Raw genomic sequence first — 18647 nt, 5'->3', positions numbered from 1 at the left:
AGTCAGATATGTTGTGACTACTGTCTCAAATGGCACCCTATTCCCTATATAGTGCACTACTTTTAACCAGAGCCTATGGGCCCTGGTCAAAAGTAGTGCACTATATCGGGAATACGGGAATACAAATATCAGCCCGATTCACTCACGGTCGGAGACGGAGTCGTTGATGAGGATGGTGGCCTTCCCCGGTTCTCCCAGGATGCCGTTCATGGGCATGCGGAGGACCAGCTCGAATGTCTCGGTCCCCTCCAGCACCGGCTGACCCAGGTCATCCAGGATGGTCACCCTGAACGTCTGCTGGCTGACCCCCGGGGCAAAGTCCAGGTTACGACTGATCCCTACGTAGTCCACACCGGCTAGAGGAGCGAGAAAAGAGAGAGGGATGAGAGAGGAGAGGGATGAGAGGATTAAAGTATTTGATGATATTTTAACACCTGGGTCTGTATGTATCAAGCGTCTCAGAGTAGGAGTTCTGATTTTAGATCAGGTCCACCCGTCATTAAATAATCTTATTCATTATGATCTAAAATGAAAAACTGATCCTAGATCAGCAATCCTACTCTGAGACACTTGATACATATGGGCCTAGATCTCCTATGACTCTATAATTCACAGGAGTATAATCAGTAGCGGTGAGTTAGATGAATGGAAATATCACAACATGTTGATCAAATGTTGCTTCCTCTCAACAGTACCTAGGAGTGAGGGAGCACTAGGAATCTGTGTCAGGATTAAGGCTGCAGTAGTGTGAGACATCTGATATCTCCCTAGGCCCCCGGGAGGGTGTAAACATGTTCTTCATCCACTCAGAGCTATGAAGAGGCAGGGTGTTGATGGCATGGCCTTTACCCCCCTAACTGCTTCCTGTACCTCTGACCTAGTGTGCGTCCCAAATGGCACCCTATTCCCTATATATATACTTTTGGACCCGGATCAAAAGTAGTGACCTATATAGAGAACAGGGTGCCATTCAGGACCAACCCTGCTATGGACGTCTGACCCACAGACCCAGCTATGTGTTTCTGAACCAGCTTTGTGTGTACCTCCGCTTGGGACTGAATTATAAAGCTACAGTATGTGTGTCTGCTTGGGACGGCATTACCACTTAATCTCAACAGATTAGATAGGATAGAAACAATATTTTGCTGCGGGCAGGAGAAGAGAGAATTAAGGAGTGAGAGGGAGTAAGAGAGAGAGTGGGGAGGGAGAGAGAAAGGGTGGAGGGAGGGAGGAGGTGAAAGAGGAGTGAGGGAAAGGAGGAGTGAGAGAGTGATATGAGTGGTCGGGGGCAGGTGATACGAGGAAGGCTGCAGGCAGGGAGAAGGTTTTACTTTCAGGAGCTATATACTGTATACAGTATAGTGTCTCTATCCAGACTTAAACACCAGAGTGAGAGGGATTCAGTCTACATTCCTCTGTCTTCACTCAATCCAGCTTTATCACCAACACTGCTTCCAACCCTGTAGGCCTACCCTCCTCTGTACCTTCCAACAGCTACCAGACTGGGGTTGCGTACCAAATGGCACCCTATCCGCTATGGGTCCTGGTCAATAGCGGTGCACTACAAAAGGAATAGGGTGCCATGTAGGATGCAGCTGGGGCTGAGCAGAGCCCTTCCCCTCTCCACTAATGTTTACATTCAGAGGTCATATAACATCCCAACACATCCAGCCTGTGTTGCTCTGGGCGTTCTCTATACTTCCACAACACCAGAGTGACAGTCAGACAGACTAACCCTGAGGTGGACTCCGGGCGTTCTCTCTACTTCCACAACACCAGAGTGACAGTCAGACAGACTAACCCTGAGGTGGACTCTGGGCGTTCTCTCTACTTCCACAACACCAGAGTGACAGTCAGACAGACTAACCCTGAGGTGGACTCCGGGCGTTCTCTCTACTTCCACAACACCAGAGTGACAGTCAGACAGACTAACCCTGAGGTGGACTCTGGGCGTTCTCTCTACTTCCACAAGACCAGAGTGACAGTCAGACAGACTAACCCTGAGGTGGATTCCGGGCGTTCTCTCTACTTCCATAACACCAGAGTGACAGTCAGACAGACTAACCCTGAGGTGGACTCCGGGCGTTCTCTCTACTTCCACAACACCAGAGTGACAGTCAGACAGACTAACCCTGAGGTGGACTCTGGGCGTTCTCTCTACTTCCACAACACCAGAGTGACAGTCAGACAGACTAACCCTGAGGTGGACTCCGGGCGTTCTCTCTACTTCCACAAGACCAGAGTGACAGTCAGACAGACTAACCCTGAGGTGGACTCTGGGCGTTCTCTCTACTTCCACAACACCAGAGTGACAGTCAGACAGACTAACCCTGAGGTGGACTCCGGGCGTTCTCTCTACTTCCACAACACCAGAGTGACAGTCACACAGACTACTGTGTACTGTCATAGTCATTCAGTGTGCTGTTTTGTTGCATTTTTTAAGGGGTGGATCAGCTTTAATATTGCGGAAAGTTTGTTGCTTCCATCAATGTAATTGCCTGCATCATTTCCAATCCCCCATATATTTTGGGGTAAATATATATATCCATATACAATTGAAGTCGGAAGTTTACATACACTTAGGTTGGAGTCCTTAAAACTCGTTTTTCAACCACTCCACAAACTTCTTGTTAACAAACTATAGTTTTGGCAAGTCAGTAAGGACATCTACTTTGTGCATGACACAAGTAATTTTTCCAACAATTGTTTACAGACAGATTATTTCACTTATAATTCACTGTATCACAATTCCTGTGGGTCAGAAGTTTACATACACTAAGTTGACTGTGCCTTTAAACAGCTTGGAATAGTCCAGAAAATGATGTCATGTCTTTAGAAGCTTCTGATAGTCTAATTGACATCATTTGAGTCAATTGGAGGTGTACCTGTGGATTTATTTCAAGGCCTACCTTCAAACTCAGTGCCTATTTGCTTGACATCGTGGGAAAATCTAAAGAAATCAGCCAAGACCACAGAAAAAAATGTGTAGACCTCCACAAGTCTGGTTCATCCTTGGGAGCAATTTCCAAAGGCCTGAAGGTACCACGTTCATCTGTACAAACAATAGTACACAAGTATAAACACCAAGGGATTACGCAGCCGTCATACCGCTCAGGAAGGAGACACGTTTGGTCTCCTAGAGATGAATGTACTTTGGTGCAAAAAGTGCAAATCAATCCCAGAACAACAGCAAAGGACCTTGTGAAGATGCTGGAGGAAACAGGTACAAAAGTATCTATATCCACAGTAAAACGAGTCCTATATCGACATAACCTGAAAGGCCGCTCAACAAGAAAGAAGCCACTGCTCCAAAACCGCCATAAAAAAGCCAGACTATGGTTTGCATCTGCACATGGGGTCAAAGATCGTACTTTTTGGAGAAATGTCCTCTGGTCTGATGAAACAAAAATAGAACTGTTTGGCCATAATGACCATCGTTATGTTTGGAGGAAAAAGGGAGAGGCTCCCTCACGACGCCAGGACAGCGGAGTCAATCACCACCTTCCGGAGACACCTGAAACCCCACCTCTTTAAGGAATACCTAGGATAGGATAAAGTAATCCTTCTAACACCCCCCCCCCCTTAAAAGATTTAGATGCACTATTGTAAAGTGGTTGTTCCACTGGATATCATAAGGTGAATCCACCAATTTGTAAGTCGCTCTGGATAAGAGCGTCTGCTAAGTGACTTAAATGTAAATGTAAATGCTTGCAAGCCAAAGAACACCATCCCAACCGTGAAGCATGGGGGTGGCAGCATCATGTTGTGGGGGTGCTTTGCTGCAGGAGGGACTGGTGCACTTCACAAAATAGATGGCATCATGAGGGAGGAAAAATATGTGGATATATTGAAGCAACAGCTCAAGACATCAGTCAGGAAGTTAAAGCTTGGTCGCAAATGGGTCTTCCAAATGTACAATGACCCCAAGCATACTTCCAAAGTTGTGGCAAATAGGCTTAAGGATAACAAAGTCAAGGTATTGGAGTGGCCATCACAAAGCCCTGACCTCAATCCTATAGAAGAATTATGGGCAGAACTGAAAAAGCGTGTGTGAGCAAGGAGGCATACAAACCTGACTCAGTTACACCAGCTCTGTCAGGAGGAATGGGCCAAAATGCACCCAACTTATTGTGGGAAGCTTGTGGAAAGCTACCCGAAACGTTTGACCCAAGTTACACAATTTAAAGGCAGTGCTACCAAATATTAATTGAGTGTATGTAAACTTCTGACCCACTGGGAATGTGATGAAATAAATAAAAGCTGAAACAAATCATTCTCTCTACTAATATTCTGCCATTTCACATTCTTAAAATAAAGTGGTGATCCTATTTAAAGGCACAGTCAACTTAGTGTATGTAAACTTCTGACCCACTGGAATTGTAATCTGTCTGTAGACAATTGTTGGAAAAATTACTTGTGTCATGCACAAAGTAATGTCCTAACCGACTTGCCAAAAATCTAGTTTGTTAACAATACATTTGTGGAGTGGTTGAAAAACGAGTTTTAATGATTCCAACCTAAGTGTATGTAAACTTCCGACTTCAACTGTACATACATGCATATACACACACACCCATTTATATATATATATATATAGTGGGGGGGAAAAGTATTTGATCCCCTGCTGATTTTGTACGTTTGCCCACTTACAAAGAAATTATCAGTCTATAATTTTAATGGTAGGTTTATTTCAACAGTGAGAGACAGAATAACAACAAAAAAATCCAGAAAAACGCATGTCAAACATTTTATAAAATGATTTGCATTTTAATGAGGGAAATAAGTATTTGACCCCCTCTGCAAAACATGACTTAGTACTTGGTGGCAAAACCCTTGTTGGCAATCACAGAGGTCAGACGTTTCTTGTAGTTGGCCACCAGGTTTGCACACATCTCAGGAGGGATTTTGTCCCACTCCTCTTTGCAGATCTACTCCAAGTCATTAAGGTTTCGAGGCTGACGTTTGGCTCGATTTTCTATGGGATTAAGGTCTGGAGACTGGCTTGGCCACTCCAGGACCTTAATGTGCTTCTTCTTGAGCCACTCCTTTGCTGCCTTGGCCGTGTGTTTTGGGTCATTGTCATGCTGGAATACCCATCCACGACCCATTTTCAATGCCCTGGCTGAGAGAAGGATGTTCTTACCCAAGATTTGACGGTACATGGCCCGTCCATCATCCCTTTGATGCGGTGAAGTTGTCCTGTCCCCTTAGCAGAAAAACATCCCCAAAGCATAATGTTTCCACCTCCATGTTTGACGGTGGAGATGGTGTTCTTGGGGTCATTGGCAGCATTCCTCCTCCTCCAAACACGGTGAGTTGAGTTGATGCCAAAGAGCTCCATTTTGGTCTCATCTGACCACAACACTTTCACCAGTTGTCCTCTGAATCATTCAGATTGTTCATTGGCAAACTTCAGACGGGCATGTATATGTATTCTTGAGCAGGGGGACCTTGCGGGCACTGCAGGATTTCAGTCCTTCACGGCGTAGTGTGTTACCAATTGTTTTCTTGGTGACTATGGTCCCAGCTGCCTTGAGATCATTGACAAGATCCTCCTGTGTAGTTCTGGGCTGATTCCTCACCGTTCTCATGATCATTGCAACCCCACGAGGTGAGATCTTGCATGGAGCCCCAGGCCGAGGGATATTGACAGTTCTTTTGTGTTTCTTCCATTTGCGAATAATCGCACCAACTGTTGTCACCTTCTCACCAAACTGCTTGGCGATGGTCTTGTAGCCCATTCCAGCCTTGTGTAGGTCTACAATCTTGTCCCTGACATCCTTGGAGAGCTCTTTGGTCTTGGCCATGGTGGAGAGTTTGGAATCTGATTGATTGATTGCTTCTGTGGACAGGTGTCTTTTTTACAGGTAACAAGCTGCGGTTAGGAGCACTCCCTTTAAGAGTGTGCTCCTAATCTCAGCTCGTTACCTGTATAAAAGACACCTGGGAGCCAGAAATCTTTCTGATTGAGAGGGGGTCAAATACTTATTTCCCTCATTAAAATGCAAATCAATTTGTAAAATTTTTGACATGCATTCTTCTGGATATTTTTGTTGTCATTCTGTCTCTCACTGTTCAAATAAACCTACCATTAAAAGTATAGACTGATCCTTTCTTTATCAGTGGGCAAACGTACAAAATCAGCAGGGGATCAAATACTTTCCCCCCCCACTGTATATATATATATATATATATATATATATATATATATATATATATATATATATATACTGTGTATGTATATATATATATATATATATATATATATATATATATATATATATATATATATATATATATATATACACATACGTACGTTTTTCAGAATGTACCTTTATTATTCCCTGAAAACCCTACCACCCTTCCACCAATTGGAGTAAACTAATAAACAATAACACTTAGGCTTCTACTTTCAGTTTATACATATTATACACATTTTACAGACACAATCTATTTTACAATAGTTATATTTTGTTTGTTTTTAGTCCTTCCTCTATTTCTGATGTCCATCCAGTTTGATTTCTATTTGTAACTGTGCTATTTCACAACATTTCTGAACCTATGTACATTTTACAGACCCTGTATGTTTTACATTGGTTATCTTGTTATTAGTCCCACCCTTCAGATCCATTCAACCCCTCCCATCCATCTCTTAACACCATCCATTTTGGATTTCTATTTGCTATATATTATTCAACTGTGCTGTGATGCTTCACAAAAGTACTGAACCTTTCTATTCTCATAGATTCTACAGATTGTAAATTAAAGATACACATTTTTTCTAAAATAATTATTATATTATTGATTGATTGACTATGACTTTTCAAATCACCCAGTATTGCTAGGTAAATTAGATCTAGGTAAATGTTGCAATTCTTCAGCCATTCCTGGACCTGTGACCAAAAACAAGCTACATATGGACAATACCAAAATAAATGATCTAATGACTGTATTGTCTCTACCTTCAGCAGAGACAGGGTCTGTTTTCCTGGAGCGTACAGTGACCGTGGCTGTTTTAGAGAGGTCAGTGCCTGTCCTATACACCTTGACCTCCACATAACCATCACTCTCATCCACACGGTAGTCTGTGTCTCCGAAGTAGAATCCTGGAGCTGTGGAGGAGAGGAAACACAGGAAGATGTCGTACATCAGGATCTTGTTTCAGTCAGTTTCACAGCTGGAAACTGTCTGATGTAACTTTTGAGTTGAATTTGTAATAACCCACATTTTAAATACAGTTACTTCTGACGACATAGCTAAATGACTGCACATTGAGCCACTAGCCGGCACTAAACTCAACACTAGTCATTTCCAGCACTTATAGCCCCTGAATTACAGTATGGTACATTTGAGGGGATGTTATTACAGAATATAAATGTAAAGAGTAGAAGCCTGAAGGCATCGGGCTATTTCCGTGTCTGGTTGAAAGCAGCCGGTGCAGTGTAGTCAACTGTGGTAGAGGAGTGTTTGTGTGTGCGTGTGTGTGCGTATGTAGAGGAGTTGGAGGAGTCCAGGCCTGCCTGTCTGCAATTAGTACTTTCCTGAGCCCAGATTCCGCTACAGTCAATCTCCCCCACACTGTTCTCTCTCACTCTCTTCTTCTCGCTCTCTTTGTTCCTCTTTCCCTCTCTGTACTTTGCGTGCTGTGAACTAGGCTGTCTCTTGGGAAGTTTCTGTCAACTAACATCACAGCTGACTCAAACAACCAGAAACACAGGGAGGGTGTTGATTGAGCGTAACGGCCCTCACAGTAAGAGCAGGACCCTGGGCTCATTTACTGTATGTTCTGGGAAAATAAACAACTTTGAGGTAAAATTGGAGTGGCAGTTGTTGGCTCTGAATTATATCAATGAGGGCTTTACTCATTTTTTTTGTGTGTGAAAATGGATCAAACCAACCCTTCTCTCCAGGCTACTGAACAGCAGAAGCCTGGTCCATCACAGAGGAACTGGAGGTATACACTACCGTTCAAAAGTTTGGGGTCACTTAGAAATGTCCTTGTTTTTGAAAGAAAAACATTTTTTGCCCATTAAAATAACATCAAATTGATAAGAAATACAGTGTAGACATTGTTAATGTTGTAAATGACTATTGTAGCTGAAAACGGCAGATATTTAATGGAATATCTAAAAAGGTCTACAGATGCCCATTATCAGCAACCATCACTCCTGTGTTCCAATGGAACGTTGTGTTAGCTAATCCAAGTTTATCATTTTAAAAGGCTAATTGATCATTAGAAAACCCTTTTGAAATTAAGCAAGCACAGCTGAAAACTGCTGTTCTGATTAAAGAAGCAATAAAACTGGCCTTCTTTAGACTAGTTGAGTATCTGGAGCATCAGCATTTGTGGGTTCGATTACAGGCTCAAAATGGCCAGAAACAAAGAGCTTTCTTCTGAAATTCGTCAGTCTATTCTTGTTCTGAGAAATGAAGGCTATTCCATGCGAGAAATTGCCAAGAAACTGAAGATCTGGTACAACGCCGTGTACTACTCCCTTCACAGAACTGCGCAAACTGGCTCTAACAGTTTGAGCAAGAGGACAAGTACATTAGAGTGTCTAGTTTGAGAAACAGACGCCTCACAAGTTTTCAACTGGCAGCTTCATTAAATAATAGCCGTAAAACACCAGTCTCAACTTTAACAGTGAAGAGGCGACTCCGGGATGCTGGCCTTCTAGGCAGAGTTCCTCTGTCCAGTGTCTGTGTTATTTTGCCCATCTTAATATTTTATTTTTATTGGCCAGTCTGAGATACAGATTTTTCTTTGCAACTCTGCCTAGATGGCCAGCATCCCAGAGTCACCTGTTCACTGTTGACGTTGAGACTGGTGTTTTGAAGCTGCTAGGTTCTGTCCCAAATGGAACCATATTCCCTATATAGCATGCTATTTTTGACCAGAGCCCATGAGGCCAAAGAAGTGCCCTACACAGGATGCCATTGCAGCCACAGCCATGGTGAATACATGAATTAATTCAATGGTGGTGATATCGCCACAGGCATATACCCTGTTTCCATGACGATGATGATCACACCTCTAGGCTGTTAGTTAGCTGGGTTTCTCATCTCAAAGTGGCACAGATAAATAGGAAGATAGGAGAGCAGAGAGAGGAGGAGAAGAGGCTAATACTGGCTGAAAAATACCTCTGCATAGAACTAATCTGTTCATCTAATAAAACACTATTGTAGCAGTACTGTAGTAGTACTGTAGAAACTAAAGCACTCATTTTATCTGATGCATTGACTTAATATAAATAAACACTGCAAGAGGAAATTATACATGAAGAGCTTTTCAAAGCATGTGAAATAAGAGAGATTACTGTGACTGCATACTGTGTGAAGCAAACGCCTGATATCTATGTTTATCAGACAGGCTGATATCTATGTTTATCAGACAGGCTGATATCTATGTTTATCAGACAGGCTGATATATCTGTTTATCAGACAGGCTGATATCTATGTTTATCAGACAGGCTGATATATCTGTTTATCAGACAGGTGTAAAGAGACACCTTATGTACTTATCTTGAACTCAAAGAATACCATAACACTTTTCAAGGATTGGATATCATCAACTCATTGTATTAGCCAGTTAGATAAGCAGAAGGAAAACTGTTGCTTTAGACAAAGCCTGAGGATTGGTAGTTGAAGGCATTGTTGTTAGGTATGAAAGTGCTTTGAATTGGTAATAGGCTTACAGGGTGCACACACAGGACAAATACACCTGTCCTCCTTTATCTAGGTCGAGAACAAACCTAGACAAAGAATGTGTCACAAACGGCACCCTCTCCCTTATATAGTGCACTACTTTTGACGGGCTCTGGTCAGAAGAATATATAGGGAATAGGGTTCCATTTGGGATGCTACAAAGTACGTTTGTGAGTCGAGATCAAACCTAGACAAAGAGTGTGTGGTGTCAGGGTTTATGCAGCTGCCAGTGTCTTTCCCTACAGACAAATCAAACAGGGCAGGCTTTAGACTGTCTCAGCTCGTTCTCCAGCTACTGCGGTAATCAGATCTGTGTGTGTGTGCGCAGTCCCAGACTTGCAGCTGTAGTAATCAGATAAGGTTGGTTTGTACAGCAGACAAACACCATATCCAAAGAGGCACGGCCCATTAGGTGTAAGATTAACCCTGGCTCCTGGGCTGAGGGAGGACCCACCACCACACCGCATGCTGGGCTTACCAAGCGCACCTCTCTCTGTGTAGAGTTACCTTAGGTCAAGGCAGGTGGAGGTTTAGCTAGGTAGCATCCTAAATGGGCCACAAACCGGGCTCAATCTGTGGCCAAAGACAGACTCCAGTGGTAGAAGGTTCTAAGTAATCCAAAATGAGACAGATTTGGGTGAATAGGGTGTCATTTTGACAGTGAGGTGCCATTTATTATCTTGGAAAGTAGAATAATTTCCTTGAATTTTACAGAGTGAACTTTGTAGTGTAAAGTAACCTCTGAACATGAGATCAGAAGACAAAGGACATGTTACAGTGAAGCATCTCAAATCAAATCACATTTTATTTGTCACATGCGCTGAATACAACAGGTGTAGACCTTACAGTGAAATGCTTACTGTCACAGCTGTCAAAAGGAGTGGACCAAAGTGCAGCGTGTGTGTAGTTCAACATTTTATTTAAGCTGTGAAACTTTGCAATACATAAATAAACTGAATCGACAAAACAACAAACCGTGACGCAGAGGAGAAACAAACACTACTCAAAAATAAATCACCCACAAAACCCAGGAAGAAAAACCCCTACTTAAGTATGATATCCAATTAGAGACAACGGGGACCAGCTGCCTCCAATTGGAGATCATCCCAAACAAACCAACATGGGGAACGGGGAACGTCGCTGGAGGCTCCGGACTGGGGCACGTCGCCGGAAGCTCTGGACTGGGAAGACACACGCACCTCAGGGCGAGTGCGAGGAACAGGAACAGGACATACCGGACTTGGCAGGCGCATTAGAGACCTGATGCGTGGGGCTGGTACAGGTGGCGCCAGACTGGTGACACGCACCTCACGGTAAGCACGAGGAGATGGCTCAGGTCTCCAACCTGACTCTGCCAATCTCCCCGTGTGCCACCCCAAAAAATATTTTTGGGGCTGCCTCTCGTGCTTCCCTTGTTGCCGCGCTTGTGCTGCCTCCACCTGTTCCCATGGGAGGCGCTCTTCTCCTGCCCCTAAATCCTCCAAAGCCCCGGATATACTCCTACTTATCTCCTCAAATATCCACAGGTCCATATCACGCTGCTTGGTCCCTTGGTGGTGGGTGATTCTGTCACGGCTGTCAAAAGGAATGGACCAAAGTGCAGCGTGTGTGTAGTTCCACATTTTATTTAAGCTGTGAAACTTTGCAATACATAAATAAACTGAATCGACAAAACAACAAACCGTGATGCAGAGGAGAAACAAACACAACTCAAAAATAAATCACCCACAAAACCCAGGAAGAAAAACCCCTACTTAAGTATGATCTCCAATTAGAGACAACAAGGACCAGCTGTCTCCAATTGGAGATCATCCCAAACAAACCAACATAGAAATACAAAAAATAAGTAAAGAAAATATTTACTAAATAAACTAAAGTAAAAAAAAAAAAAATTTACAAAATAACAATAACGAGGCTATATACAGGAGGTACCGGTATCGAGTCAATGTGTGGGGATACAGATTAGTCGAGGTAATTGAGGTAATATGTAAATGCAGGTATGCATAGATAATAAACAGCGAATAGCAGCAGCGTAAATAAAAAAAGATATCTTAATAACTGTATGTGATGACAAGTGACACACACACACTATAGCTGGGACGATAAACCAAAAATGATCAACATCGACCATAACAATCACTTATCGCAGGCATTTTCCTGATATCGTTCATTATAAGTAGCCTGTGGCGCATATTTATGTTATTAATGTTTATCGTTATCGCATCAATTCAGGCAATTTGTCACGATATGGATTTTTGATCATATCGCCCAGCTCTAACACACATGTGCACACACACACACATAGAAAGACACACACACATCCCTCCGTCCAAGGGGACTGTTGTACTCCTCCAACTACACAAGCTGCTTGATCAGTGTTGAACCACAGCGCTGAATGCCTTATCCAACGGAGCCAGCAGGGTTACTGTTACTCTGCCTACTGTAGAACACCAGTCACAGTTCTCTAATAAAGAACATAGGGTGGATGGATTATGTTGGCAAAGGGGAAATGCTCACTAACAGGGATATAAACAAATTTGTGCAGCACATTTGAGAGAAATACGCTTTTTGTGCGTATTAAACATTTCTTGGATCAGCTCATGAAAGATGGGACCAACACTTTACATATTGTGTTCATATCTTTGTTCAGTATTTATAGCTATATTATACTTAAAAGTAGTGAGATGTGTAGGCCCACTCTGTGAATGTGTCCCAAAATGCACCCTATTCCCTATATAGTGGCCTACTTTTGACCAAAGACAGATGGGCTGTTATAGGGAATAGGGTGCCATTTGGGACACAGACGGAATCTTTCTACCACGTTGGCAGAGCAGCAGGCAGCGCTGATCTCATGGAGATCAATACGGGTGTTCTTAGTCAGACCCACAATGGAGGATTCAGACACATCATTCACGCACACACACAGACATAAATGTGTTGGGGCGGCAGGTAGCCTAGTGGTTAGAGCGTTGGGCCAGTAACCGAAAGGTTGCTACATCGAATCCCTGAGCTGACAAGGTAAAAATCTGTTGTTCTGCCCCTGAACAAGGCAGTTAACCCACTGTTCCTAGGCCGTCATTGTGAATAAGAATTTGTTCTTAACTGACTTGCCTAGTTAAATTAAAAATGTTTAAAGAATTTAAAAACAATTACAGACACACAGCTCTTCTACATGCACAGCCAGCTATCCACATAACAGGGAGGTACCACGTCCACATGCCAGCCTGCCTGCCTTCCGTAAGTATGACAGACATTTTTCTTTCACGCACAGGTAATTGTATTAGAGACTCAAACGGCCATGCATGCCACGCACCCAGACACACCGGGGGGGAAGGAGAGGTGTGGTATGGAGCCACCAAGGAGGGGTGTGGTATGGAGCCACCGGAGAGGAATGTGGTATGGAGCCACCGGGGAAGGGTGTGGTATGGAGCCACCGGGGAGGGGTGTGGTATGGAGCCACCGGAGAGGAATGTGGTATGGAGCCACCGGGGAGGGGTGTGGTATGGAGCCACCGGGGAGAGGTGTGGTATGGAGCCACCGGGGAGGGGTGTGGTATGGAGCCACCGGGGAGGGGTGTGGTATGGAGCCACCGGAGAGGAATGTGGTATGGAGCCACCGGGGAGGGGTGTGGTATGGAGCCACCTGGGAGGGGTGGGGTATGGAGCCACCGGGAAGGAATGTGGTATGGAGCCACCGGGGAGAGGTATGGTATGGAGCCACCGGGGAGGGGTGTGGTATGGAGCCACCGGGGAGGAATGTGGTATGGAGCCACCGGGGAGAGGTGTGGTATGGAGCCACCGGGGAGGGGTGTGGTATGGAGCCACCGGGGAGGGATGTGGTATGGAGCCACCGGGGAGGGATGTGGTATGGAGCCACCGGGGAGAGGTGTGGTATGGAGCCACCGGGGAGAGGTGTGGTATGGAGCCATCGGGGAGGAGTGTGGTATGGAGCCACCGAGGAGGAATGTGGTATGGAGCCACCGGGTAGGAATGTGGTATGGAGCCACCGGGGAGAGGTGTGGTATGGAGCCACCAGGGAGGGGTGTGGTATGGAGCCACCGGGGAGGGGTGTTGTATGGAGCCACCGGGGAGAGGTGTGGTATGGAGCCACCGGGGAGGGGTGTGGTATGGCGTGGGACAGTAAAACATGAGAATGCTTGTAGAGAAGAATTACAGTCTTGTATTTATGCAGTGCTGTTACAGGTCTGTAAATCTCCAAAAACACTCTAAGTTCTGTAAGGTATGATTATGGTTCTGGTGAGAGTGGGACGTGTCTGGTCTGGGTCCTGGATGAGGATGAGAGGAGAAAAGAGTAGTGGGTTGACCCTAAACCCTGTTATTACCTCCCTGGACCCATCTGGACACTGATAGCAACAGATGTGCTGCATTTTAGGGAGAGGTAGCGTAGTGTTAACTATAGTGTTAACTGTAGTGTTACAATTACACCTACAGGGCTAGACTGCATGCTCAGCAAGCTCTATAGTAGGTCAGAGTATCATTTCTGTATTCCAATAAAACCTGCCACCCGTCCGTTAAACACATGCTCCTAGTAAATAATGATTATAATCAGGCAGGGAAAGCCTGAGTGAAATTTTGTTCTGTTTCAGATCAGCGTTTTAAACCTGGGAAACAAACCAGGTGTGTGTACTCCATGAGTGATCATATTCCTGGCAATAAAAAGTGAAAAGCAGCAGACTCCAAGTACCAGAGTTGCCCTTTACTGATTGAGATCATATACAGTCTACACCCTGTACCTATAATACATTTTTAGTTGGGTTGTATCTCTGGTTGTGTTTGGTTATGTCACGCACTTCTTCGTCTTCTGACGATAATCCGAAATCGTCGTCTGAAAAGGTGGACCAAAACGCAGCAGGCTTGCGGTTGTTCATTTTGAACATTTAATTAAATCAAAACGAACACAAAAACAACAAACAAGAGAACGAACGATCTACTGACAGTCTGCAAGGCACAAGGCTATACACAGAACAATCACCCACCAATCACACACACAAACACACCCTAATATATGGGACTCTCAATCAAAGGCAGATAGACAACACCTGCCTTCAACTGAGAGTCCCAACCCCAATTAACCAAACATAGAAACAGACACACTAGACTCAACATAGAATACCTGAAAACCAAACAGTGCCCAAAAACCCCGGAATACTTAAATCAAATGCCCCTTCAACAAACACACCACCCCGAACCACATAAAACGAATACCCTCTGCCACGTCCTGACCAAACTACAATACCAATTAACCTTATACTGGCCAGGACGTGACAGGTTAGAAGAGACACTGGCTGCATTTCCTGAATATCCAGCTCTAATGTACCTCCTTTTCTCTTTGGAAGTGAAAGGGCTGGGAGTGGAATTCAAGCAGGGAGGGAAAACAGTTACCTCCTAAGGCCCCTGACTCTTTAATGGCACCGGGTCAGCCCACCCCGGGGAGGCACAGCGGGACAAAGGACCCTCACTGGCAGGGACAGGTGCAACACATGCATGCACGTACCATGCCAAAAGACCACCACTTCTACAGTACAAAACACAGGGGAGAAAGGCTGATTCCACGCTCTGCCTGTACTGCCTGAGTATCTGTGTCATGTGTGGAGGAAAGGAAGCAGGATTACATGTTTATAATCCCTGGTTATGTATAGTACACTACTTTTGATCAGGCTCCATAGGGAACAGGGTATCATTTGGAATGTACCCATGGTCTGGGAGAACAACAGTCAGTAATATCAATGATTGATTTATTTCTTAACTCTGATTTGACAGCTATTCTTTTCATTGTGAGTTAACTGTGTATTAATGTTTAGATAGCGGGTCAAGGATGTTTGAGAGGCCGGTACGAAGGTAAACAGGGGAGACAGATTTCCTATAAGCCCTGAGATGAGATTAGCTAACTGGGTTTTCAGCGGACGTGAAGTGTTCTCAGAGGAACTGGGTTGAAGGGTCAAAAGTTTAAGGTGATTACAGGCCAAAGGCATTTTTTACCTGTCACTGTGTACCCACTGAACAGTCTACATTTTCTCTGCATCCTAGGTGGCATGGCACTGATAAACACCTGATAACTCACACTACTAGCCTGGTACCACACCTGTATGAGGTTTAGCTAACTGTACTGACAACTGTTGCCAGGCTATACATACTACCTCGCCCTTTGGTCACAGTTTGAGAGAGAGCGGGCTGTAATCTGTATTTCCATGCTTTGTGACTGACATGCAGTGTGCTGGCAATGCTGGTACGAAAACCACAGTGTCAGTTTAATACAATCACACTACAGACTGGATCAGAAATTTGTTCTAGAATGTAAAAAAATATGAAACAGATCATTCCAAATGTATAGAACTAAAGTTCCTCTTGGCATGAATTTAAGTTTTGGCATGTTCTGTGTCTTGGTATAGAACACTGTCATTGTTCTTGTTAATTTACAACCAAAACAACAGTTGACATGCCTTAATACGTCCCCAGTTCTGACATCCGACATCATCGTGTTCTCAGAGCCGTGGCCTGGGGCCTCAACAAGGCGTCTGACTGACAACCAGGATCCTCTCCCTCCTGCATATCAGTTGTCCGGGTGGAGTGGTTCATACAGGTTCATGTATAGAATGACACACACACAGAAGGGGTAGGTAGGAAAGGGGGAAATACCTACTTCTTATTGTTATCTTAGAATGGAATCCTGATTCTGTCTGCATGGCGTCAAGAATCAGATGAAGACAAAGAGTCAGAGAGGAAACCATAGCCTGAAGATACTGTCTGACAAGCTGCCTAACCCCCTCACTAGTGACGTCAGGAGATGTAACCTGATCAACACAAAGAGGGCATGAGGTATAACAGGAGAGATAGTTCTGGAGAGACAGGGCTGATGTCAGCATATAGATAGGGAATAAGGTGTGATTTGGAATGCACCCCAGAACATTGTATGTGTTAGAGTGTGTGTGAGAATCTTAGTTTCAAACTGACTGTGTATTGTCTAGAAAATCTCCCCCCACTACTACAACTGAATAGAACCCTGTTTCACTGTGAAAGTATGACATTCTGAAAAGGATTAGAGGTGAGCTACATTCCATGGCTGTTATACAGGGGTACAGACTATTAAAGGGGTGTTATACAGGGGAACAGACTATTATCGGGCTGTTATACAGGGGTACAGACTATTATAGGGCTGTTATACAGGGGAACAGACTATTAAAGTGGTGTTATACAGGGGAACAGACTATTATCAGGCTGTTAAACAGGGGTACAGGCCATTATCGGGCTGTTATACAGGGGTACAGACCATTATAGGGCTGTTATACAGGGGTACAGACTATTACAGGGATGTTATACAGGGGTACAGACTATAATAGGGCTGTTATACAAAGCTGTTATACAAGGCTGTTATACAGGGGTACAGACAATTATAGGGCTGTTATACAGCAGTACAGACCATTATAGGGCTGTTATATGGGGGTACAGATTATTATAGGGCTATTATACAGGGGTACAGACTATTATAGGGCTGTTTGGGGCTGTTTGCTTTGCTTGCTGTTTGGGGTTTTAGGCTGGGTTTCTGTACAGCACTTTGAGAATATCAGCTGATGTACGAAGCGCTATATAAAAATAAATTTGATTTTGATTTGAAATTTGAAAATAAATTTGTTATACAGGGGTACAGACTAATATAGCACTGTTATACAGGGGTACAGACCATTATAGGGCTGTTGCACAGGGGTACTGACTATTATCAGGGTGTTATACAGGGGTACAGACTATTATAAGGCTGTTATACAGGGCTACAGACTATTATAGGGCTGTTATAGAGGGGTACAGTCTATTATAGGGCTGTTATACAGGGGTACAGACTATTATAAGGCTGTTATACAGGGGTACAGACTATTATTGGGCTGTTATAGAGGGGTACAGACCATTATAGGGCTGTTATACAATGGTACAGACTATTATTGGGCTGTTATACAGGGGTACAGACTATTATAAGGCTGTTATACAGGGGTACAGACTATTATAGGGCTGTTATAGAGGGGTACAGACCATTATAGGGCTGTTATACAATGGTACAGTCTATTATTGGGCTGTTATACAGGGATACAGATTATGATAGGGCTGTTATACAGCGGTACCGACTATTAAAGGGCTGTTACACAGGGGTACAAACCATTATAGGGCTGTTATACAGGAGTACAAAATATTATAGGGCTGTTATACAAGGCTGTTATACAGGGGTACAGACCATTATAGGGCTGTTACACAGGGGTACAAACCATTATAGGGCTGTTATACAAGGCTGTTATACAGGGGTACAGACCGTTATAGGGCTGTTACACAGGGGTACAGACTGTTATAGGGCTGTTATACAAGGCTGTTATACAGGGCTACAGTCTATTATAGGGCTGTTATACAGGGCTACAGACTATTATAGGGCTGTTATACAGGGCTACAGACTATTATAGGGTTATTATACAGGGGTACAGAGCATTATAGGGCTGTTACACATGGGTACAGACCATTATAGGGCTATTATACAGGGGTACAGAGCATTATAGGGCTGTTACACAGGGGTACAGACTATTATAGGGCTGTTATACAGCGGTACAGACTATTATAGGGCTGTTATACAGGGCTGTTATACAGGAGTACAGACTATTATAGGGCTGTTATACAGGGCTGTTATACAGGAGTACAGACTATTATAGGGCTGTTATACAGGGGTACAGACTATTAAACCATTAAAACTTTAGTTTAGCATTCCAACAGCTACTCTGACACCAAGGAACAGTAGGGTGAAGGAGCTACTGTACAGCAGAGAGCGATCTCAAGCCCTTCCTCCTGTGGCAGCCAGGTCTCGCACGCATGCATGCACACACACGCACGCACGCACGCACGCACGCACGCACGCACGCACGCACGCACGCACGCACGCACGCACACACGCAC

General features: G+C 44.1%; 1 protein-coding gene across 1 annotated transcript in view; it reads right to left on the bottom strand.

Annotated features, from left to right (window-relative positions):
• Positions 1–18647, bottom strand: part of LOC106612873 (FRAS1-related extracellular matrix protein 2) — a 113947-nt gene that overhangs the window by 25796 nt on the left and 69504 nt on the right. Inside the window, exons 9-10 of the mRNA XM_014214479.2 lie at positions 6963–7112; positions 147–356 (exon numbers count right to left, since the gene is read on the bottom strand). Coding sequence (XP_014069954.2) covers positions 147–356; positions 6963–7112 — 360 coding nt within the window. The remainder of the gene's footprint in view (positions 1–146; positions 357–6962; positions 7113–18647) is intronic.

Source organism: Salmo salar, chromosome ssa09 (assembly GCF_905237065.1).
Source record: "Salmo salar chromosome ssa09, Ssal_v3.1, whole genome shotgun sequence".
Taxonomy (NCBI): Eukaryota; Metazoa; Chordata; class Actinopteri; order Salmoniformes; family Salmonidae; genus Salmo; species Salmo salar.
Note: the sequence above shows the minus strand (reverse complement) of the source record. Positions and strands in the feature narration are given on the sequence as shown.